General features: G+C 41.0%; 1 protein-coding gene across 1 annotated transcript; it reads left to right on the top strand.

The window, feature by feature from the left end:
* Positions 1-6543: 6543 nt before the first annotated feature.
* On the top strand, positions 6544-24062 carry thw (thawb). Its single transcript, XM_017249270.3, has 5 exons — positions 6544-7075; positions 17801-17848; positions 20204-20250; positions 20310-20576; positions 20637-24062. The coding sequence occupies exons 1-5, from the start codon at positions 7054-7056 to the stop codon at positions 23682-23684; spliced, it is 3432 nt and encodes a 1143-aa protein (XP_017104759.2). The 5' UTR covers positions 6544-7053; the 3' UTR covers positions 23685-24062.
* Positions 24063-24344: the final 282 nt, after the last annotated feature.

The following is a 24344-nucleotide window of genomic DNA, read 5'->3' as shown; positions in this document are numbered from 1 at the left end:
GTACATTATGATTCTATAAAGTTTATCGCAAAGTAAACTTTTAATAAACGTTGAAATTCACAACACCATGTATCTTTTATCTGAAAGTCATTTGCTTCTTTTACGTTTTTTTGGAGAAATGAAAAATGTAAACAACCAGCGTGGCAACAAGCCATGTTGATTTTAGAGTAATCTCTTCCCATTAATCGAAGTCCAATCAGCGATCGTGTCACAATAAATGATTTTCCTGTGATCAAGTTATTATCCGAGATTCCTGGCCTCAGTTCGGGGCAGTCATTGGGCCTCTCATCGACTGTCTTGGCTGGCTGCTTATATCGATCGATAATGATGGGTTCCTGAGCTACCAACTATCTGCCCGACTCTGGGCAAAGCGACTTACATAAATCTCAGTTGCATTTTAATGCAGAAAAAACGGCTTTGCCCAACTGGCTAGAGCCAGAGCCCCATCGTGATTCCTAGTAGATGATTCGTGGCTGGAGAGCGCTGCACGGTCGGAGGTCATGCTCCGTGGTTTGTTGTGCAGTTTGTAAATGCTCAATAAAAAAAATATCAAATTTTTTCTGTGTCATTTGCATTTGCACCACTGCGATCTCCGACGATCCGTGACCATATTATAACCCAGTGTGGCACTTTGACAGAGCCATGGCAATAAATACCTCTATGCTGGGGTATGTCCGCTTCTTTGGTGGCCATCCCGGTTGTCTTTCATCATTAGCACACAATTGTTTTCTATGTTCGACTGCAAAGGTATCACTTTCGTTTGTTTATCTGTCAGCGGAGATAAATTGCAATCCAAAAGTACACAGCGAACTCGGGACTTTATGCATTCGAATCACTTTTCACCCGCTTATCTGGCTTGTCTCAAATTCCAATAGGATGATGCACCTCGTATACTAAATATAACCAGTTGGCTAACTAACCTTATTGTATTGCCTGATTCGCTTTAATTTATTTGTGGTTTTTCGGGTAGATTTAACAAGCAATCGATGGTCTTAATTGCCTTTAGATTCTTTTATGTGTATAGTATATCTTAGTATACTTAGTATATCATTTAGATTAAATCGAATTAAATAATGTTTTAGATATATCACTTTGTAAATTGTTAAAAAAGTAAGTTTTTATAAAAATTGGTATTCTTAAAACACTTTCAAAACCTTCTAAACAATTTTTTTTTCTTATTTAAAAAAACAAACTTATTCATTTTAAAACATTTACATAAAGTTTGACTTTTCAACAAAGTTTGAGAACATTTCAGGGATTTCTTTTTTGAATTAAGAAGATTATTTTTAGGAAAGACCAAAATGTTAATTATATTCTGCTCTACAGTCAACATTTATCAAACTAACCAAAAACATAACCAGCGAGCATTAATCACGGAGTTATCTTCAGCATTGATCTTGACAAATGTGGGTCGACTCCAAACGAATTTAACAAACAGCATAGTTTACCCCGAAATCGTGCCAAGAATGCAAGCAAATTGCCCAAGAAAATGCCACGCCTAGATATCGCCACAAAAATGAACAATTAAATCAACAAATTGTTACATCGAGGTGGGGAGAAAAAAAAGAAGCTGCAGCCCAAACCTGAATGAATGACGGCATGAATGGAGGAGTAATTGAAGGCAGCCAGTATTGTTCTCAGGCTGTAAGCACGTTGACAGAGCGCCGTGTGTGTGGGTGGGTGCAACACGCTGGCTGTGGCACAGAGTCGGGGTATCTGCCAGATACAAATACATTCGGTGGCTCAAACTCAGCCAAGTCAAGAGACGATCGGGGCCTTTAGCCATCGCGAAAATCGCACGTTTCTATGCAAATCTTCTTCGCTTTTCAATCATCTACACGACTAGACCACGGCGGCTTCTGTTTAGTTTTTTTTTTCTATCATTTTTGTTTTTGTGTGGCCTCTTCGTTTTTTGGTAGTTTGTTGTCTGGAGACGTTTTTGGGGGCCTGTAGGCAATAATTATCGCTTGCATTACGTATTTCGGCTGCTTCTCGCTTTTGTTTTCCAACTCGGCAGCAACTGTGTGGCAATCTAACTGGGTTGGCATAGAAAACGGGCGTTAAAATTAACGGGATTTAAATGGTTTTTCAATTTACAATAGGCCAAAAAAACCAAAAAGGTAAAAGGCCGCAATTGCACGAGGGCCCAACACCATTCATGCTTCTTTGATGGATAGTTTGGGGTTAAATATAGGCTAGATGGCTTCTTAGATGCTTCTACAATGATTTGACACTTTGCCGGATCTCTTTGCTCTCGGATCACAGCCAGCCCAGCGAACTTACCCACTGAATTACTTTTCAGAAAAATGGTAAAACGACCTTTTAAGGTTGTTGCCCAACGTTGTTCACAATGCTGCCACTGAAGGAGTGCTATAATACTACCTGTGTTACATCTGGGTATTATTGTTTGGCCAAAGCTGGCCGCAAAATGAATTAGTTTTGGCAATGAGATTGCATTAACAATTTTATCTGTGGGTGCACTTGGTAACGAAATTTTTTAAAAAAGAGTAATTAACAAATAGTTTTTTCAATATGAGAAGTTTTAGAAACTATTTTGCAAAAGTTTATATTGGGAGACCCTATTTGGCCAATATGCAACTCCTTAGTCTCTTTCAGGCATCTAAACTGAAATTCAAAAACTAATTTTTCTGAAGGATCACGTGGAGGCCCTATATTTATAAGTACTTGCATTAAAATCTAACCGCTATGAATTTTTTGTAAATTTTTCTGAAAGATCTCATTCAAAAATGGCTTAAATGCATGGAACGACCACATGGGCCCCTTCGAAGGCCATATCTTCACCAAAACGTATCCGATCCTTAAACGGAATACCTTTAATGATTTGTAGATCGATTCTCCATCAATCTCCATCAAAATCTACCAACGAAATATTTTTTCGATTTTTTGTCAAATTTTCTGGAGGATCCCCTTCAAAAATGAAGAATATGCATGGAACGACCACATGGGCCCCTTCGATGGCAATATCTTCACCAAAACTTATCCGATTCTTAAACGGAATACCTTAAATGATTTGTAGATAGATTCTTCTTCAATCTGCATCAAAATCTACCAAAAAAATATTTTTTCGATTTTTTGTCAAATTTTTTGGAGGATCCCCTTCAAAAATGAAGAATATTCATGGAACGACCACATGGGCCCCTTCGATGGCCATATCTTCACCAAAAACTATTCGATTCTTAAACGGAATACCTTAAATGATTTGTAGATTGATTCTCCATCAATCTGCATCAAAATCTACCAACGAAATATTTTTTCGATTTTTTGTCAAATTTTCTGGAGGATCCCCTTCAAAAATGAGGAATATGCATGGAACGACCACATGGGCCCCTTCGATGGCCATATCTTCACCAAAAACTATCCGATTCTTAAATGGAATACCTTAAATGATTTGTAGATCGATTCTCCATCAATCTGCATCAAAATCTACCAACGAAATATTTTTTCGATTTTTTGTCAAATTTTCTGGAGGATCCCCTTCAAAAATAATGAATATGCATGGAACGACCACATGGGCCCCTTCGATGGCCATATCTTCACCAAAAGCTATCCGATTCTTAAACGGAATACCTTAAATGATTTGTAGATCGATTCTCCATCAATCTGCATCAAAATCTACCAACGAAATATTTTTTCGATTTTTTGTCAAATTTTCTGGAGGATCCCCTTCAAAAATGAAGAATATGCATGGAACGACCACATGGGTCCCTTCGATGGCCATATCTTCACCAAAAGCTATCCGATTCTTAAACGGAATACCTTAAATGATTTGTAGATCGATTCTCTATCAATCTGCATCAAAATCTACCAACGAAATATTTTTTCGATTTTTTGTCAAATTTTCTGGAGGATCCCCTTCAAAAATGAAGAATATGCATGGAACGACCACATGGGTCCCTTCGATGGCCATATCTTCACCAAAAGCTATCCGATTCTTAAACGGAATACCTTAAATGATTTGTAGATCGATTCTCTATCAATCTGCATCAAAATCTACCAACAAAATATTTTTTTTTCGATTTTTTGTCAAATTTTCTGGAGGGTCCCCTTCAAAAATGGGTAAAATGCATGGGACGACCATTTGGGCCCTTCCGAAGGCCATATCTTCACCAAAACCTATCCGATTCTTAAACGGAATACCTTAAATGATTTGTAGATTGATTCTTCATCAATCTGCATTAAAATCTTGAAACAAAATACTTATTCGATTTTTGTCATTTACATAAAATATGAGGAGGGTTCTTTTTTAAAATTCTCTATGGTCTCTTACCACGTCTATATAAATAGCGATAATCTTAAGTGATGGATTTAACCTATTCTTTTAACCTAGCGAAATACCTTTAACTTTAAATCACAAAAGATGTCTAATTAGTAAATTAAACTAAACTTTTAGAAAAACTCGCCAATCTATTGCAAATTATCGATTGAGCAATTCATTACGATCGCATGCGGCTCGCCATGCTATTCTTAATGAGAAAAGCCACAAACTCAATGTCATTTGAAAGAAAAACATTGTGAATTGTGGAAGGAGCTGGGATGGCTATTAAAAACGAGAACCAAGTCGCCATTAAAATCACGTTAAGCAGGCAGAAGCGCCAACTGGATGGTGATTACGACCATCACTTCTGATTTTGAATAGAATTCAAAGTTAAATTTACATGAATCGCCAGGCGGCTTGTCGATGAACTAATGCTAGTTACTAGATAGATACTACCGGCTGTGCGAAGTGCCTGCCCCCTTGGCTGGTTGATTCGTGGGAATATTTGCGGTTGCGATTATTTGAGCATTTTTAACTCCACCACCACCGAATCCATAATCGCAGGCGCAATGAATCGGCATCTGCATCTTATGCCTTCGTGTGCAGAAGGAAGAAGAGGTCGCTGTCAAGAAGCTGAGGAGGCGGGAGCTGGGTGCTGGAAGCTGGAAGCTGAGGAGAAAAGCAGATGGAGCTAGCGAAAATCAAACAAAAATATTATGCAATCGACCTACTGCTCGTCAGGAGTGGTTGGGCTCCAAACTGCTTCTGCTGCCTGCCCCACAATCATACTCGTAATAAAAACTGTCCACTGTCAACTCTTCAGCTGTCTTCCCTTTTGGTCCATTGTCTTGTGGCCTGGTCTGGCTTGGCTGACCAGAAAATAGAAGCCAAGAAACAAGAAACGCCTCAAGTCAAAAAGTCGTCACTGCGAGCATTTCGAATCTTTAATTTGCGATTTTGTTGTTTGTTATGCCATCCACGGGCGATTGGTCGGCAGATCGACCAGCTCCCCCACCGATGACGACCGACTCGAACTCGGATCCACTCCAGATCCCCCTGGGTACCCAGTGGCATAAGCCCTACAAGTGCTTCCCCTTCCTCATTAACCGATGATGGATTTTAAAACTGTCATCTTGCTGATTGACTCGAATCCATTTGAATTGAATGAGACATTTATTGTCATTTATAAAAGTATATGATGCAAAGGGGACAGTCCCCATTATTTTGAACCCAATTAGAAATAATTTGACAATAGTTTTATTTTTGTATATATTTTTATCATTGTGTTCTTGATTTTTTAAAGAATGGTTGAAGAAATATTTGTTATAATTTATAGGTATAATGGAATGATTGCTTAATAGCTAGTTACAAGCCTTAAAAAAATATTAGGCTTTATTTTGGAATGAAGAATTCATTCATAAACATTTGTTATATTTATCTAGTTTATATTCTCAGCTAAGGTAGGACTTTTTTTTGTAAATTTTAATCGTTTTGTTAACACCTTTAACAACCTTTGTAATCAAAAAATTCTTTTAAAGCGACTAACAAAATTCCATCTTAACAGAAAATGTTAGCCAAATGGGGGTTTCTGCTCTCTTCCGATCTAATGCTGTTAAAATACGAAGACTGCCGAAGACTGGGAGCTCTCTTTCTTTTCTCGGAATCTTCACAATCAGCTGATGGCTGGACCGGTCGCAAAGACACACTGTCTTTGTTTGGATTTGCCTCTGCTTTTGGTATGGTCTTCGGGCTTCTTTGGGAATCGAGGAAGATGTGGCAGCGATCTTCGCCGTGCGGTAAGTTCGTCCGGATTGGAGTGGATCGGGTGCTTTTGCCTTTGCTGTGCTTTTGCCTTTGTGGCGGTGACGGTGGCGGTGGCTTTGCGAGCGTTTTCGCTAAACAGAGTTTCGAGTGGAGCTCAACTACTAAAGTTGGACGCCGCATTTGCCAATTGAAACATTCAAATGTGAATATCGTACGGGTGAAGACGTCTTCTGTTCGTCTGGCTCTGGCTCAAATTGTATTTTCTTACCAATCTGATGTGATAAATCATTTTAAGAATACTCAAGTGTCCAAAAGTGTTTAATGTTTTGAAACTCTTGTGATTTTCTCAGCTATTTTTTTTTTCCTTTTTAAGGATTTAAAAATAGATTTTGTATAGGAACAGTTTTCGGATTTTGAAAGCTTAAAAGGATAACAGAACAATTTCACTTCAAGTTTCTGTCGAAAAGGGATTTTTATCTCAACAATTTTTTATTAATAATTTTCTACTTTTTTGTGCCAATGTTTGGCCTTAATTTGAAGGCAAAACCTAATCAATTCACATTTTAAATGTTGGATTACCAATGTTTCCTGTCTTCATAACACTGAACATGAACAACTTGAAGTGATTTTGTGCCACCACCGAAAACATCAACTAAATCGTGATATCTGTGCATTACAACCGGATCCCACTCTAGCCCATAACAAATAATAAACCAAATAATCAACCTTAGTGAGACAACATCAACAGCAATAACAATAACGAAAAATATGCAACAATTTAAGTAATATTCACAAGAAAAACGAAAACAAAAAAAATAAAAACAGTACGAATAACCCAGTCGGAGAGCGGAAAAGTTGTCATAAATAAGTTTACGGCGAAACCTCTATATTACTTCAATCACGAAACTGAAAGCAAAAAAGGAAGCTGTGCAGATTGAGTTGCTGCCACAGTTACTTACCTGAGTTACCTGAGAGTGTTACTGCTCCACAAACTGACATTCAGAGCACTGCCAATGATGCTGATGCCGCTTAAAGGTGAGTGAGCCAGTATAACTTGGCCAAGAATTTCGACAGCTCATCACATCGACAGCTGAATTGCTTTAAGGCTGAGAGGCTTCTACAAAATAAAATGCCAAACGCATTTCGTACGCATGAATGGATAAAAAGTGTTGTTGTTTAAAGTCGTTGCCTTTCACAAAGCATCATCTTGCTTAGATTTATTGCATACGTAGTCCATGTAATTTTATAACTCCTTTTGGCCAGTCAGCTAGCCCAAGAGGCTGGTAAAATGTCAATGCGTTGTCTGCATAATGGAGATGCCATGTTTATGGTGGCTCTTGTGAGTTATGCAACTAAACTCCTTACTTGAGCACAAATTATGAATAAAAAATGATGATATATGAAAATATAATTTTTTAAACATAAATTTCCCAATTTTGAAGGTTGTAATCAATCCACCAGTCAATCAATTAAGATAAATAACTTAATTCATTTTGCCCACTGACCAAAGTCAATGCTATTAAAAATCTTAAAATAAATCTGGCTTCTTTTTGAATTCTTCTTGCTTAGTAAATATTAATTGGTTCTAAACGAATAAAATTATCGACAATTTTCATAAGTCTTTAATATGCCTAAGGTGACTCCGGTCCGATGATTAATTTGCAAATTGTTGGTTAGCTTAGATGAATAGATACAGCAATTAAAAGGTAGGCAAGAGCCTCAAAATTGCCGGCATGCATTTCAATTTTTTCTCAATTCTTTTTTTGGGTTTCTAATTTTTTTTTTGTTGGTTTCTAATTTTTTACTGCATAAATTTAGTGTTGCAAAATTTGCAACCACAATAGTTACCTCGACTTGGCATTGTTATTAACGAATCTAAGATAATGCTAGCGGGCACACAGTTCAAGGATGAACAGCAGCAGCAGTAGCCGATCAGCTCAGAATAAACCCTTGGGAGGAGGCTGGGCCAAAAATTCAAGTTAAATAGTTTGCAGCTGCAACATTTTTGTGTTAGATAATTTCAATTGGTGCTCAGACTGTGATTACTGGGTGAGCAGCTTGGAGCAGAGGGCCGCAGAAAGTAGTGCAGAAATTAGGAAATTCGTCTTAAATGTCAAGAGGTGGCGCAGTTTTGTTTTCTTCTCTAGTATCCAGTGCAGCCTCGTGGCGCAAATGAACAAAAGAAAAGCCAGGCCAAAAGAAAAGACAAATTTAGGCCAAATGTGTGACTTAACGTCTTTCACATCACATCGCACACACCTACACCTACACCTAAAGCCTAAAACCCAAAGCTAAAAAGAAGAAAGGGGGCAGACCTGCTTTTTGTTTTATGTGGCAGGAGGTTAAAGTTGACTAGGGAGACGAGCCGAAAAAAAATCCGAATCCGAAAATGGAAAACTGCCTGGCTGCCTCAAATGTAACAAATAGTACAATATAATTTTGCCCGTTGTTGTCTGCAGATGGCCAGATAAAAGTTCAAAATGCGAATTGTTGTTGCACTCCTAACCGGGTCTAGTCTGGCCTGGCCTGGCCAGGTCTGGTCTGCTCATTAACGTTGCCAGCGAAAGAAATGGCAAATAAATTAAAAAGTCATTCAAGCAACAATACCCGAATGGGGGAATCCTCTTAACTCTACCAACTAAAGCCCTCTTGTCCAACCCTCTTGTAGTTGTTACCTATTTTTGCTATTAGTCTGGTTGTTTTTGCTACAAGTATTCCATTCAAGTGTTGATGCGTTAACTGGCGCTGCGTGCGCATCGATGAAAAGCCAATGAGCCGAATCTGAGAGCCGGGTAAAAGTATCTAACGATTCCTTGTAGACGAAAACAAACAACCTCGCAATTGATGTTTGTTGCTGATGCTGTTTCTGTTGCCCATCTGGCTAGCTGGCCCTGTTTATTTTTTGCCCGTCTTCAGTGATTAATGAAGTGTAAATAATGTTCATGTTTTTGTATTTTTTCTAATTTTTATTCAACCTCAAGATTTCAACACATTCTAGACGGAATTATTTGGGGTTTTTACACGCTCGATCATTACTTGGTTGTTTGTTTTTACAATTTTTAAAGTCCATCTTAGGGCTGGTTTTAAAAAACCACAAAATAGAGGACAAAAAAACAAAAGACTTTGACAACGAACTTGCAACGAACATGGACTGTAAATAAAAACCAACAGTTTTTTTGTTCCAAACGATATTGTCAAATGTCAGCCAAGTGCACTTGAGTCATAAATAAGCCATTTGTCAGCTTTTTTCTTTTGGCGAACAAATAGATAACCGAAAAAACCAACGAACTTGAACTTTTCAAACGATTTCTGTAGATTTGGCAGCGCCACTTTATTGAGAGGGTTGGAGTTTTAAAATAAAATGACGAATATAACTTAAGCACCTTGCAGTGATTTATCAAATTTATGCTGCATCAAGCATTTCCCTAATCACAGTTATTTTCATGCATGCGTGAAGTGTTCAATTACATCACGATTTTAAATATGATCATTATAGCCATTTAACAACTAAATGCCAGCCGGCAGCCAGATTCTGAAATTGTTGCCACAAAACTGCGCGCTCATCGAGACACACGTGCGTCGCGAATTGCGTAGAGCTGGGATGCCTTTAATGGTGGACCCCACGATATAGCCGTAGCCAACTTGATATATAGTATATAGCACCGACCAGCAGGCTAAATGTCAGGCCAAGATGCTGACCTCCATGCAACGTTTTGGGCCATTTTAGGGTCTTCCAGCTCGGAATGGCATTTTGATCTGCCATGGTCTAAGGTGAGCATCACGGCGGAGAGTTGCCCAAGATGGTTGGTAGCTAGTTGCATTGAAATAGTTTATAGCATTGAGCTCCTTTTGGGAAGCCAAGCGAGTGGGGCAACATTGCTAATTAAAAGTTAATTTTAGATCAAGTTTTTTTGACCATAAAAATACTATTTTGCATAATATTTATAATTTCAATTATCAATGATTCCCCAAACAAATCGAGGTTTAAAGCCCACAGGAACAGGTTTGCTAATATGCTTTCTTTACTTATTATTGTTTTATTTTTTTTTAAGATATTCCAGAGGCTGTTTTACAGTTGTCTCAGAACCTGATTCCAGCATATTTGACTCAGTTTTGTTTACCTCTTAGGCAGGATCTAATTCGGGGAGTGACATCACTGTTTGGCTCGCGCAAAGGATGCGTATTATTTATCTAAGCGATCACGATCGCAGAACAGGTTATCGGCTGGCAATATATGATTCATAAAAGAGCATATAAAATATGAAGACACTAATGGGTTTTTATAAAAAAGGTGTCAGCCAAGGCTAGAATCAAAACATCCATTCTCACAGGGGGCTATTAAAAGTCGCGTCAATCGATAAGATGATGGCCACAAATAGTTCCCACTGGTATTTGGTCATTTAAGTTGCCGCTTCATGTATGAGCTATTATTACCTATCAAAAAAATGTATAAGAATAAAGTGTCAATAATGGTCTATTAGGCCACTACTTAAGAAGGCAACGTTCACGAATTGGTATCAATATCAACCACTGAAATCAATTCCACCGTCTGACAGCCAATTAGGGACGCCTACCACTCACATGTTTACTACTTATGAAAAATCGAATCATAAATCAAAGAAGTCAGAGTTGAATTCCGCATTTAATACCTCTATATCGTTTGATATTTTCAAGCACAATCGAACGCGCGAAGGAGACCAAATGACAAGAGCTTTCAGCAGTCATAATCATGTTTACCATACAAAAAAACGAATAAAAACAACAGTGAACAAAATACTTTGATATTTTCGGTAACTGGTTGTTGTTGCTGCTGACGCTTACAAACAGTCGCTTGAAAATGGCAAAGAGCTACAATAACAACAAAAGCATTTTTCTTGTCGTGCCAAAGTCAAGTTCGTTACCTGAGTCTTTTGTTGTGAACTTCGAATTTAAGAGTCTAGAATCGTGTTTCGAGTTAGGAACTTATCGCGTTGATTAACTTAATATGTCTACGGATTACGTTTTGTTGCCTCAAGAGCAAACAAAGATGTAATTTTCTCGGACATTTCCGCTTGGACTTTGTTTTCTATTTTCCGCCAAAGAGTTGCGAATGAAAACGAAATCATAACAAAAATCAAAAATGACTTTCATTTACGTAGCAGTAGCGGCAAACAAGAAACAATTACTCCAAACAATAAGCAACTAATTCGCATCTTCATTGCTGCATGTCTAACATTTATATGAAGATATTAGCATGTGTATGTGAGAGAAATAAGTAAGTACACTGGGAAAATTAATAAAATTGAGAAAATTTAATTTTAAAAACAAATATGTTAAATTAAATATAAATTTTTATTACCTAAACTAAAGTTTATGTTTTATAGTTAAACTGAGAATTACATCTTTTAAAAGGTAATGAACATTTTTGGACAAAATTAAAAATGATTGCTTGTGTTTTTTTTATGTGAGGATGGGTGCAAGCTGAAGCAATCATAAAAAGGCCATCATGACGAGGAAAAGCGCTGTGCGAACGAATGAAAAGCCGCAAAAACCCCAGTGGCTCAGATAAAGTTGGCCATTGTTGCTGGGTATAATTAAACAGAGAGATGGTTATTTAACCAGGTGACATAAATACACACCGCCCTGATAACAAACACTGACCCAAATACGCGTAATCTGGAATCAAAGTGAACAAAAGAACGAATCAAAAGTGCAATAGTTGTTGCTGCTGCTACTGTTGTGCTGTTGTGGCAACGTCAACGGCAATTACTTATTAATTGCCCCTCGACAGCTTGTTTGTTGTTGTTGGCGGTGTTGTTGTTAGTGGCACTGCTACTGGTTTGGCTGCTGCAACTGTTGCCGGCGTGTCTGAGGCCGACCGAGCTGTCATAAATTGCGCTTGCCAGCTCTGGCGGATTGCCTCATATCAATTGAAACTGTCTGAGCGGCGTTTTCAATTGTTATCTTTTGATATTTAGTATTTTTTTTGAATTTTTTTTTGGCTATTACCGATGAGACTTTTCACGTCTTGCAGAAAGTTATATATCTTCTCAGTGACAACTCAATTGTTATGTGAGCACTCAGCGGGTATTGATTTCCGTATGTGTGCATTCGGCGGGTGACAAAGCGAATTGGGAGATTGCCAATACATATTGTAGATGCAACAGGAAACCGGATTGATCCAGGTTCATCTTCAGGCAATACTTTCACAAAGTAATAACCAAATACTTTACAACCTGTTTGTTTTTAACTGGCATTTGATATCAAGATATACTTTTATTAAGGATTACTCGTACATATATTATTTTAATCACATATTATCTGGTCAATTGCCCAACTGGATTTTTGAATAAACTTTTTGTTTTAAAGATTCTAGCTGGTATGAGTCAGTTGTGAAAAAAAAGGTTCTTGCTTACGCGCGCTGAAAACAAGTTCGTCGCCTAAGTCTTTTGTTTAAGTCGCTTGGATCGAATTCTGGTTCGACTTTTTGCAATATTATTTTTATGATCCAATATTGTCATTAAGTTGATGACAATTTAACATCATTTCTTCGCTGAAATCTCACTTTTATGGACCATTATTGCTCGGTTTGATAAATGCGCCACATAAACTACTTTAACTGGATATTTGATATGCGTAGAAGATTTGAATAATAATTCTCGGGACCCCGAATTCGGATTAATTAGGTACAACTTCCTGTTGGGGCAGAGCCTTTGTTTTGACTTACTCGTTATGGCAACATAGCCCACTGCCCTGCAATTACCTTGAAGATTTTAATGGTATAGTTGGTTACCCATAAAGTGTGAGTGGTACTCTTGTTATTTCAACAGCTTGTTTTGTGATCTGGCGGGCAAACAGTTTTCGGGGAGTTGCTGAACAAACAACACAAAATATGTTTAACCAATAATTAAGTAGCATCAAAATCTGCTCCAGGGAATGCATATTCAAATGAATAATGAAATGGACTGCGTTCCAACATCGCCTGGACGCCAATGGCAAATCCCGGCCCGCGGTAGCTCTTGCATGAAGAATTGCTGGGGCGCATCGGTACAAAGAGCCAAGTACTGACAGCACACTAAAAAAGTGGAAATCATCTTCACATTCGGCGTTAAATGTTTTGCGCTGCTTTACAAATCTCCGGCAATTTGCCTGGCCTCTCAAACAAATTGAGTTCCATTTAAGCCTAGGCAGATGAATGCGCTCGAAGCTTCGCTCTCAATGGGCGGTCGGATTCGAATTCCGAGTTGGCCGAGAGCCAAGTGTGAAACGGTTGACAGGCGGCTGCCACGACGCGTCAGAGTGACTTTTGCTATGCCTCTGGCTGCCAGAGTATTTCGGTTTTTTCTTCTTGTTTTTTATATTTTTTTTGTATTCCCCAATTCTCAGCCCACAGCCAAACAGCCATGCAAATTGCAAATGAGCAGCAACAGACAGAAAAAACCCTGCACGGAAATGCACAAGAATTCTTGGGCAAAAAAGTGGCCGAAAATTGTATCAAAGGTGGAAAAAATGGCCGGCAGCGGCGGCAACCAAAAACGATTGCATTTGACCTCAAAATCTATTAGCACGTCGAACTCTGGCGGCTATGCGATGCAACCGATGTGGCAGCCGCCCAGCCTCAGGCCCAAAAACTGTGAAGTTGCCGCAAGAATAACAGCAATAATTGCTACTTAGAGTTGTGTACACCCATGTCTGGGTGCATCAGCGACACGTAGGTCAATGCATCAACACTAAATACCAAAAAAACAAAATAACAGCATCTTCGGACACAGACGCAGTCGTCTGGCTGCCTTTCCCGCATATCTGAATCTTAAAAGTTGCAGCTTAGCGAATATACACAAACCCAACAAAATAACAAACAAATGTTTAACAAAAAGTCTTGTTATTGCAAAATTTACATGTTTTGTCTGACGCACAATCACACTTCAAGGAAATTTTAAACAACTCACAGATGGAAACTCCATCTTTATGATTAATTGCCAACACAACCGAGTGTCACACAAAACAATTTGTGTCATAAATTTTATGACTGATTTTCTACAAAAAATAACTAGAGTACAAATGGTGATTGATGATATGTTTGTAGAGCAAACCCCGAAAAAAATGTATTTGATCAATCTGAAACTGCTCAGCTTCCGACCCATTTCTGGTACAGGTACCGAAATTAATCACGGATAATATATGTTTGGTAATCCAATTAAAAGCATTATTGTACAAATACTAAAACGCATATCATAGGAATGATTTATGGCTAGGAGAGTCCAAGAAAGAGGTGAAATAAATCCAAAATTGCGTCTCACAATGGGGATTCATTGTGGACTCCCCAGAAAAGCGATCTTTATCGCAGGGGATGTGCCAATATAAAATACACATTTAATTGCCTACCACCGGGACGGTCTTTATTAAAAACAAAAACAAAGAAACACCAAATCCAAATGTTTGGACTGCTTGCCAAATCTGGGGTAAAATAAATATAAACAAAATCCACAATGGGCGGGAGCAGAGCACTTTCAAAACATTTTGCTTGGGAAACCTAGAGTGATTTGCTCAGCTTGGAGTTTTATGCATTTATAATGACATTTTTCACACAGTTTGTTTCCCAAATCTGAAGCCAAAACACAACATTGCTCTGCCATTTAAAATGTTTAACGTTTTAATTAGTTTTTGTTTTGGAAGAAGTAGTAGAATTCTGTTTCGAGGTATAGCAGTTTTTTGACGGCATTTCGGTGATTAATTATGAGAAATTTGCATAACATTTGCTTGTGTCAAAGATTAGCACTGAAAAGCAAATGAGTATGTCAGAAAACAGGAATTAAGAAATGACTTTATCGGAGTCCTAATTGGTGGAATTTCCAGAACATTAAAGTTCCCGAAAAAAAATCTTGATCATAGATTCAATCGATTTATTCCCAACGATGGCAAAGGCTTAATTTCGTGAGCAGGTAATTTCTCTCCCACCATTAGCCAAATGACCAGCATATCTATCCGCACCTGCATGGCACTCCCAATCGCCAGGCCAAAAAACAAACAAAAAGCACCAATCAAGTTTCGAACTGGAGGGGGTATAGACATCGATTGAAGATGAGCTGACTTTATGCAATTTTCCGCACCAGGAATGGCCGGCAAGGAAAAGCAAGCCAAGTCAGCAAAGTTTCATAATGAATTTCGGTAAAGGTGAAATTTTTCCTGCACTCGATGTACAAATAAAATAAAATAAATACTATCCGCGTTACCTTTGTCAGAGAAGGCCACACAAGAGTGTCAGTGCAAGGCAACAAGCCAGATAAGCCAGCCCAGTCACAATCGAGCAACACGAAGAGCCAAAACAAATAAATCAAATCTTCAAATAACACGTATACGACATGTGGTCGACGGAGAAGAAAAAGAAGGCTGCAGCAGCAGCAGCAGACGCCGCAGTGGCTGCAAATACTTTGAATCTTTGGGTTGGCGTTGCCTTAGTTTCTATGCTCTCTGCACTGTGCGGGTTTCAACACTTTGCCACAATACAATGCGGCAAAAAGCGCAAAAACAACCTGAAGAGCTCAGCTGAGGGGAAAAAAAAACAAATGCTTCCTTCATGTCAGCTCAGCAACCGTAAAAGGTTAAGCGGCAACTTGACAAAAAGGTTAAAACGATTTAACAGACATTTGGCTGCAGTCTGCAGAGCCTCTCCAGCTCCAGCTCCAGCTCCTCCAGGCAGCCACCAGCAAAAAAAAAAACTTAAAAACCGACCCAGGCAATCTTTGAATCCATCGACTGCGTCCTTAGCATATCCATCTGAAGTACACCCCCCATTGCCTGCAAAACTCCCAATCTCCTCGAGGTGTGCGCGTGTGTTGAAGGCGGAACCAAATTTTGATTACAGAGACCCTCAGCATGGCGAGGAAAATGCAACCTCAGGTTTTAACAGTTAACTGGCGCTAGCTTATTATTTTTGTTGTAGTTGGTTCGTTGTAGTTGGTAGCTGGCAATGATGGTGCCGAGATCGCTGTAGCCACAAACACCTGCTATTGCCATGGCCCGCGTTGACATTTTTTTCGCTGATAATGATTCAGCAGTGTGACTTCCTTATTTGTCATTGTTGTCGTTGCCAATTTTTCACTTTTCACTTGGTTTTTTTGTTGTAGTTTTTTGGCGGCAAGTTTTCCGTCTCCAGACATGCTCTCTTATGAATGATTGGGCAAAAGCCTTTGATTAATGTCATCCAATGAATCCGATGAATGGAAGAAGCATAATTTGGTGCTGTAGCTAATTTATTGATCGCAATTTATACAAATTCTCAAATAATCCCAGCTATCCGGTACGACCTTCGCAAAACCAATCACCATTTAAGGCAATTGAATTGAATTCGGCTTAAGCCTTGACAATGACAAACTCTTTATCCGTGTAATTGCAAATCGAGAATCGTGAATTGAAATTAAGATTCGGCAGGCCCAGACCCAGCCAGTGCAACTCTTGAACTTTAACAAAGTGTTTGGCTAATCGACTTAATTTACAATTTTTATTAAATTTTAATGCCAGCCCATTTGTTGCAGCGGCAAAGCAATTTCATTTTGTGTACATTACGTTATTTTGATGAAATAAAATTTAGGTGTGAGAATATTTTATGCAAACATCCACGACGAGAACCCCGCCAAGGCAATCAACTAATTTTAATACAAAAAGCAATTTCGGCAACCGAATCCAACGCCAAAGAATCCCCTTTGCCGAGACAATGCAGAGAAACAGAATCTTCATCAACTGCAGCTAATTTCAATTTAAATTTATGTTCGCATCAAATGAAATTTCGAGATTCGGTTCGATTTTGCATTGTTATTGAAAATAGTCATTACGTAAACAGCAAACAAATGTATTGTCTCTGGACGTCGGATACCCAAACCATTGAAAATTATTTAATTGAAAGAGTGTCACTAAGCAAGCCGGTTGGTGTTGATCTCTCCCTCTCTGGGACCTGCTGGCCAGTATCTGGTCTCTAGTAGTGGCTCCCAAAGATTTGATATTGTTTGCTGTTGTGCAAATTAAAACAATTATATGAAATTATGCAAAGTACGCAAAGAAACTACGGGAACAGCAGCGACAACAACAGCTGCAAAACGGTCTGACGGAAGCGAGCTGGTGAATGTCTCGACTGGATTGACTGACTGACTGACTGACTAACTGAATGCCTTACTGACTGACCGACTAACTAACTGCCTCGATGGGTGTATGACTCCTGGTCGACGCCTGCAGCTGTTCCTGGGCCGTCTTAGCTAGCAAATAAAATTCGATTTTACTCTTTGGGGAAGCCGGCCTAAAATGTAATAATTTATTGCGCATACTACCCGTGGTACCCGGTCCCAAAGTTTGCAACTTTGAATCTGCATATCTGGCTATCTGCATTACTTTGTATCTCTATATGGACAAGGGGAGGATGGATATATCTAACGATCTGCCGTAAATTTCTGTATGCGTCTGTGGGCGTCTACGAAAGTTATGTAATCGCTGAGAGCCTTTTGGGCTTTGTTGTCTTCTTCGGCACATTGACATCTCGACTGCTGCGTTGATTTGTGCAAGCCCAGAGTTCATTTATTATTTCTGTTTGTTTTTCGTATTGTTTCTTATAATTTCTATTACCCAATCTGACGGCTTGTTGCTGGGTGTACGTGTTTTATTTGCGCCACTAATTATATTTTCGTTTTTTTCCCAATTTTATTTTTGGCGAATCTCCCACGCGATTGCGTAATAAATATTCATAATTTTGTTAACAAGCTAAATATTTGTTTCCCCCTCTTTCCATTTTAGGCGATTCCAACAACAAAATGCGGAGAACTCAGCTTAATTTGTTTTGCGGTAAGAATTTAAGTTAGAACAGTTTATTTTCTGAACTTTTTAAATTAAAAACAAGAAAGGAAAGCTAACTTCGGGCGGAGCCGAAGTTTATATACCCTTGCAGTTAAAACCGGATATATATCGCAAACATCGGATATAGTTGGCCGATCCTTATGGGAATAGGAATATATAATCCAATTTATTACAATACAAAATCTAAAAAAAGTCCCAAACTTCTATCTTTAAAAATACGAAAGTTGATATTTCTACCAAATACCATTTCCGATCGTTCAGTTATATGGCAGCTATGGGATATAGTCGGCCGATCCTAATGAAATTTGGTAGGTTGGATCAAATGACCAAGAATTAAATCTGTACTAAGTTCCAGCTTTCTATCTTCAAAAACACGAAAGTTGGGTCATTTCCGATCGTTCAGTTATATGGCAGCTATAGGATATAGTCGGCCGATCCTTATGAAATTTGGCATGTCGTATTATTTTGCCAAAAATAGCTCTCATGTCAAATTTGAACTCTCTAACTCTAAAAACACCAAAGTTATACCATTTCCGATCAATCAGTTATATGGCAGCTATAGGATATAGTCGGCCGATCCGGGCCGTTCCGACTTATATACTGCGTGCAAAGGAAAGAAGGGTGTGTGCAAAGTTTCAAGACGATAGCTTTAAAACTGAGAGACTAGTTCGCGTAGAAACAGACAGACGGACAGACAGACGGACAGACGGACATGCTCATATCAACTCAGGAGGTGATCCTGATCAAGAATATATATACTTTATAGGGTCGGAGATGTCTCCTTCACTGCGTTGCACACTTTTGACCAAAATTATAATACCCTCTGCAAGGGTATAATAAATGGTTTATTGAAGCCCTAAGTTAATGGAAGCCCTATTATTTTACATATTATTCAAATAATATTTAAATACCGGGGTGCCCCTGAAAAATATGAAAAAGTAAAAAGCATTCTCCATCATGGCAGCATCCTTGACCTTGTCAGTATATAATTTTCCCATCATTCGTCTCCGGCTAACGGCGCATCTATGCGGCACATGACGCATTCCGGCCATGCGTGCGCCACAAAGCGTGGACTGCAAAATGGCCAAGATTGCGTTAATGCCCCTTTGTCTCAGCCGGGTTGCGTGAGGCGGATGGAGTTATCGGGCCGCGATGGCGTGCGACAAAAAAGAGAGACTGAAAATCCAAAAAAAAAAAAGCATACACTCTGTTCAGATTTAGATTAAATGTGACTTTGATTTGAATTAATGGATTGGTCAAAAGGCTGGGAAATGCAATTTTTAACGGCTCATTAGGAGGGTCATGTTGGCCGAGACCCAAATGCCGGTACTGAGCAGAAGTGACAGCTCATCTCGCGTCTTGCGAGTAAAACCAACAAAGGCCAGTCTTTTCTATTATTTTTGGTGCTTTTTGTGATTTTTTTGGCCGGCTGTGAGTAATTACGCGCCCATCGACAGCGCCTCTCAATTAAGTTGGCAAGACCATCCCGCTGTGAGTGGCACGAACTATTGAATCGAATGGCCAGATATTCGGCTCCAGATGCGAGTACAACACGGCGTATGCTCGATTTGAGTCCGCTTGCCAATCAGCGGGCATAAATTATGGGCAATTGTTTAATTTGAATAAGGCAGCAACACCCGCCAGCAAAGTCCCCAAAGACACCGCATCGTCTTCATCATCATCGGCGCATCTTCTTCGATGATTCACTTAATCGCAGTGATTATGCAGCAAGTGGGCCTTGAATCTTGTGGCTATTTTGGTTATTTTGGTTATTCAATAACCTCCTCCTCCACCACCTATTCCGTGGCGGGGCTTTTCAGAAGACCACTTTGCCACTTATGCCGCAGTTCATCATGACTTTTTTTTATGTTTGTGTATGTCTTTCTTTAATTGTTTTTATGCTTTAAAATTTAATTATTGCATTTCGGGGGGGCCTGAGGTCAAACGCCGGCTTCCAGCCCCAGTCGTACGCTTCTTGCGTAATTTGACAATATCTGACAAGCGAGTTAAATGGAAAAGTCAAGGTCCGCGGTCCCGCCATCGAGAAGACATTCTAAACTGGAGAATCCATACCTGAAAAGTTGATTCTACCAGTATGAGGAAACAGCCAAAAAAAAATGCACAAAGCTAAATAATTACAGTGGAGCAAGAGAAGTTTCGTTTAATGATTTCCTTTTTAAATGTAAACGTGACTATAATTTTGTTTGATGAGCAAAGAAGAATTTAATGATCAAAGAAATAAGGTAGTCCCATTATAAGTTCTTGAATGGGATTTAAAATTAATAAGTTTCTATAAAAAAGAGTTTAAAAAGTCATTGATTTCTACTTTTTTTCTTCCTACAGCTCTCCTAGTAATGGCAATCTTTGGCCTTACAAATGCCGAAACAAAGGTAAGGTTATAGACCCTTATGGTGAATATTATAAAATACTAATCTAATTTTATTTACAGTATCGAACCCCTGCTCGGATATTAGCCAAACAGACTGGAGCTACGCAATTCGAGGAGGAACGCTATGAGACGCATACTAACTGCAATGAACACAAACACCATCTGAAGAAGCGTGCCTCGGATGAGGATGTGGACTACGAGGTGTACCAGGGTGTAGTCGGGCGACCGGGCATTGATTTTCCCATATACCCACGTATCCCAAGGACCTCGTTTAGCTGTCGCTCGTATGGGAATGGCTACTTTGCCGATATGGAAACTGATTGTCAGGTGAAATATTAGGAAATAGTGGTAGCTTATGGGATATATCTAATTCTATTTTCACTACAGGTCTTTCACATTTGCGAAGAGGGTCGTAAGATCTCGTTCCTCTGCCCCAATGGCACCATCTTCCAGCAGAGCGAGCTTACCTGCGACTGGTGGTTCAAGGTAAACTGCCTTGGATCTTCCGGATATTACGCCGAGAGTGCCGAGATCCTCAACAAGCAGCGTGTGCACCGAGTTCGTCCTTCAGTTCCAGTGCAGGGCTTCAATATTGTGGGAGGCGGACTAAATATTAAGCCCAAAGTAACACCAGTTGTTGGACAGGGCAGATCTGGACCTCGCTCCAATTCCGATAGGCGCATTGATTCCACCGAAGATGTACCCGCCTCTGTGGAGAGTGTGGACTTTGACGACGTTTCTGGGGAGAAGCAGCGAAAAGTCCTTCCCAGTACTGACAATAACAGTAATGACCACGAAACCCAAATAACGGCGGAGAGTTCATCCTTTGTGAGTGGATCCGGAAAGAGACGAGCCAACAAGGAAGCCAGTCCCAGTCGGAACAGCAACGATGACACCACACTTCTGAAACCTTCGCGCAATAGGGCACCTGCGGCTTCCCAGGAAAGAGGAGCTTCCACTGAAAGGGCCAGGAATGGGCAACGAGGACAACAGCGTTACAAGGACAGCGGCAGCGAGGAACTCAGCAAGGAAAAGGAGAAGCCAGCCAAGGACACCAAGCCCGAGTTCTTTGAGGCGCACTCTACCAGATCCGTTCAGCAGACCACTCCCCACTACTCTGCCGGAAGTTACTCCACCGTTCGTCGTTTGGAGCCCAGCAAGTCCACGCCCTTCTATACGCCCACTGTGCCCAGTTTGGTCAAGACGAAGTCCACGGATGGAAAACTCAACTATATCAAGGGCGGTCTTGCGGCTACCACACCGAATCCCAATCGCTTTGTGGGCAACACGGGCCTCTTCCTGGAATCCTCGGCAGCCCCAAAGGTCAAACCCACTGCCAGTGGCAGCATTGAGTTGGACAGCACCTACAAGCCTGTGGTGATTGGCATGCGACACCACTACGACGTGGCCAGCTCCGGAGAATTCCGGCTGCCGGTAAAGTCCAGCGAAAGTCGTGACTACTTGCCCACAACTCCTGCTCCATCGGCTACCAGCAGTGGACCCACTTATCTGCCCAAGAGCGCCAAATCGCCCAGAGGAAATGCTGCAGCGGCCGCTGGAGAGGATGCCGTCTTGTTCGCGCCCAATCCCATCAAGGATGAGTCTGTCTACCGCAATGTGCAGGAGATGCTCAAGACAATGAATCTACTCAAGGATCAGTTTGAGGATGTTGAGCTGAATGCTGCGGCAGCGGCACCCGCCAGGGTTGGACTGGAGATACCACCTTCCTCGGGACCTGATGCCCTCGTTTCACTGGCCAAGTACTTTGCCCAGGAGCACAATGAAACCGGCAACGCCTTGGGTAAGCCAGAAAAGTCCGAGAAAACCGACAAGAATGGGGTAAAGACCAAGCTCTCCGTCAAACCGCCACCACTGCCCACTGTGAAGCCCTCGGACACCACTGCTTTGCTGACCACCTCCGAAAATCCTCCAGCCATTAGCGAAAATGCGGATGACATTAAGAAGAGTCTCCTAAGCGACAACACTGTTCAGAAGTACAGTACTCTCTTTGGTCTTAAGGCCGCTGAAGGTCGCGGAGTAGCCAATGGAGATATAAGTTCTGGTCTTCTGTCCAACCAACCAAACGGAACCCAATCCGAGTCTGGCTCCAAGTACCAGCCATTCCCGCAAATCGGCAGTACGGGATCCACTATTGGCGCTCTGGCCGAAAAGCCCGAGTCTCGCAAGATTGCCCAGATCTTCTCGAATGCTTTGTCCAGCTACTTGGATAACCCAGCAACCTTCAGAGCGGAATTAGCTGCCCGGGCTCGTCCTACTGAGCCACCAAGTACGCCCAACTTCCGTCCCGTGACCACAACAGATCCCTCACTTTTCAGCGACGGCACGGCCAAATACTATCTGCCCACCAAGGGATTACCCGAGGTGACCACGCCAACGCCAAACAGCATAGCTGCGGAGATCAATCACAAGTTTGATTCAACTCCGTCCCCGGATTATTCCACTACTACGGAGCTGTACGAAGCCAGTACCATAAGGGGTCAGGATCTGGAGTTGTCGGCTGAGCTTTCGCCACCAAGTCCCGATTCTGGAGAAGGCGAGGAGATCTTGCAGCAGCAGCACACCCAATCCTTTGTCAAATCCCGCAATGATCTGCTGAAGGAAGCCAGACCACAGAAGCTAGTGACTACCCACAAGCCCACTGAGCACCCGTGGGCTCTGAAATCGCAGACCGACTTCCTGGATCCCCTGACCATCAACGATGGTCTGATGAAGGAGCAGAGGACATCGACGACCAGTAGCACGACCACCACGACACCGAAAACAACGACAACTGGAACTCCGTTTGCATACAGGGTGACCACGCCCACGCCATCGCGGTACGAGTGGGAGGATATTTTCCGGAGTTATGACATTCCCAGGGATGCGCTGCCGTCGAGCAGCGGCCTGCAGAGGATTGCCAATAAGTTGTTCGGAGGCCTCAACGAGCAGGAGGCACTGCATCTGCGCAATGTGATGGCCAAGGCGGAGCACGACCGCCAGGTGCTGAGCCTATTGCTGCTGCTCATCCAGACCTGCGATGACCACAATGGACAGGCGCTGGAGCGGAGTAGGAAGCATCTGCTTAATGCCCTTATCGACATCGACAGCAAGAAGTTGGCAGTGGGGGGCAAGAGCTCCAGGCAGCGGGTGGCGACCACCACCAACCGCGTTCCAGTGACCACCTTCCGACGGGGAAGCGAATACGTAACCAGCACCACGCCGGGCTACACGACGACCACGGACGTGCCCACCACAACGGGAGCGGGCAGCTACGAGGAGACAACCAAGTTCGAGATCCGGGTCGAGGAGCTGGACGATGTCAATCTGACGACGACGGCGGCGCCTCTGCTGCTCGAAGGAAACTCAGACCGACGCGCCCTGGAGCTGCTCAAGTCATTATATTCGCTGGCCTCGAAGTTCAGCAGCCGGCGGTAGAGCCAGGACGGTTCCTAGTGGTGCACGAAACCTAACTTTAGTCAACTCCACTACACTTTCTTCCTTTTACTTCCTAAACTTTTGATTTAGTTCCATTTAAAATTAATGCATGCCCCCCTATTTTTGATTTTGTTAATTGACTTCGTTTAGCCAATGCAATTTGCGCAATTAGTTTGTAAATATGTAAACGAAATACTCGAGGATCGAGGTAGAGAGAGCCCTGAAATACTCCCAGGCCCGAAACAGGCATAGATTTGGTTGTTCCTGATGCCCAGCCAAGCAGTTTCCAGTTTAAGATAATCAAGTTGTATTAAATTAGTTTCTTACTGCTTAGTCTTACGAACGAGAACACACCACTTTCCATAATATCCAATATCGAACAATCTGTACGTCTTGCTGTCTGTTTTGTAAATATTTATTTAAACTTAATAAAGTACATATAAAATAAATACAAAAAAATTCAAATGAACTTATTACTGGTTAGAGTTTTGAGATCTTCAACAAGTCAAGAGGTTAGATGTGGCCTTGACACAAATTCGATGGCTTTTGAGTTCCGCAGCTCCTAATATAAATCTTCAAAAGTAAGGTCGCATCTAGCCCCTAAAACCCATAAAGCGCTCATGTAATCAACCGAAATTTAAATATTTTTGTCATTTGCAA

The sequence above is a fragment of the Drosophila bipectinata genome, chromosome 3R, assembly GCF_030179905.1.
Source record: "Drosophila bipectinata strain 14024-0381.07 chromosome 3R, DbipHiC1v2, whole genome shotgun sequence".
Classification (NCBI taxonomy): Eukaryota; Metazoa; Arthropoda; class Insecta; order Diptera; family Drosophilidae; genus Drosophila; species Drosophila bipectinata.
Note: the sequence above shows the minus strand (reverse complement) of the source record. Positions and strands in the feature narration are given on the sequence as shown.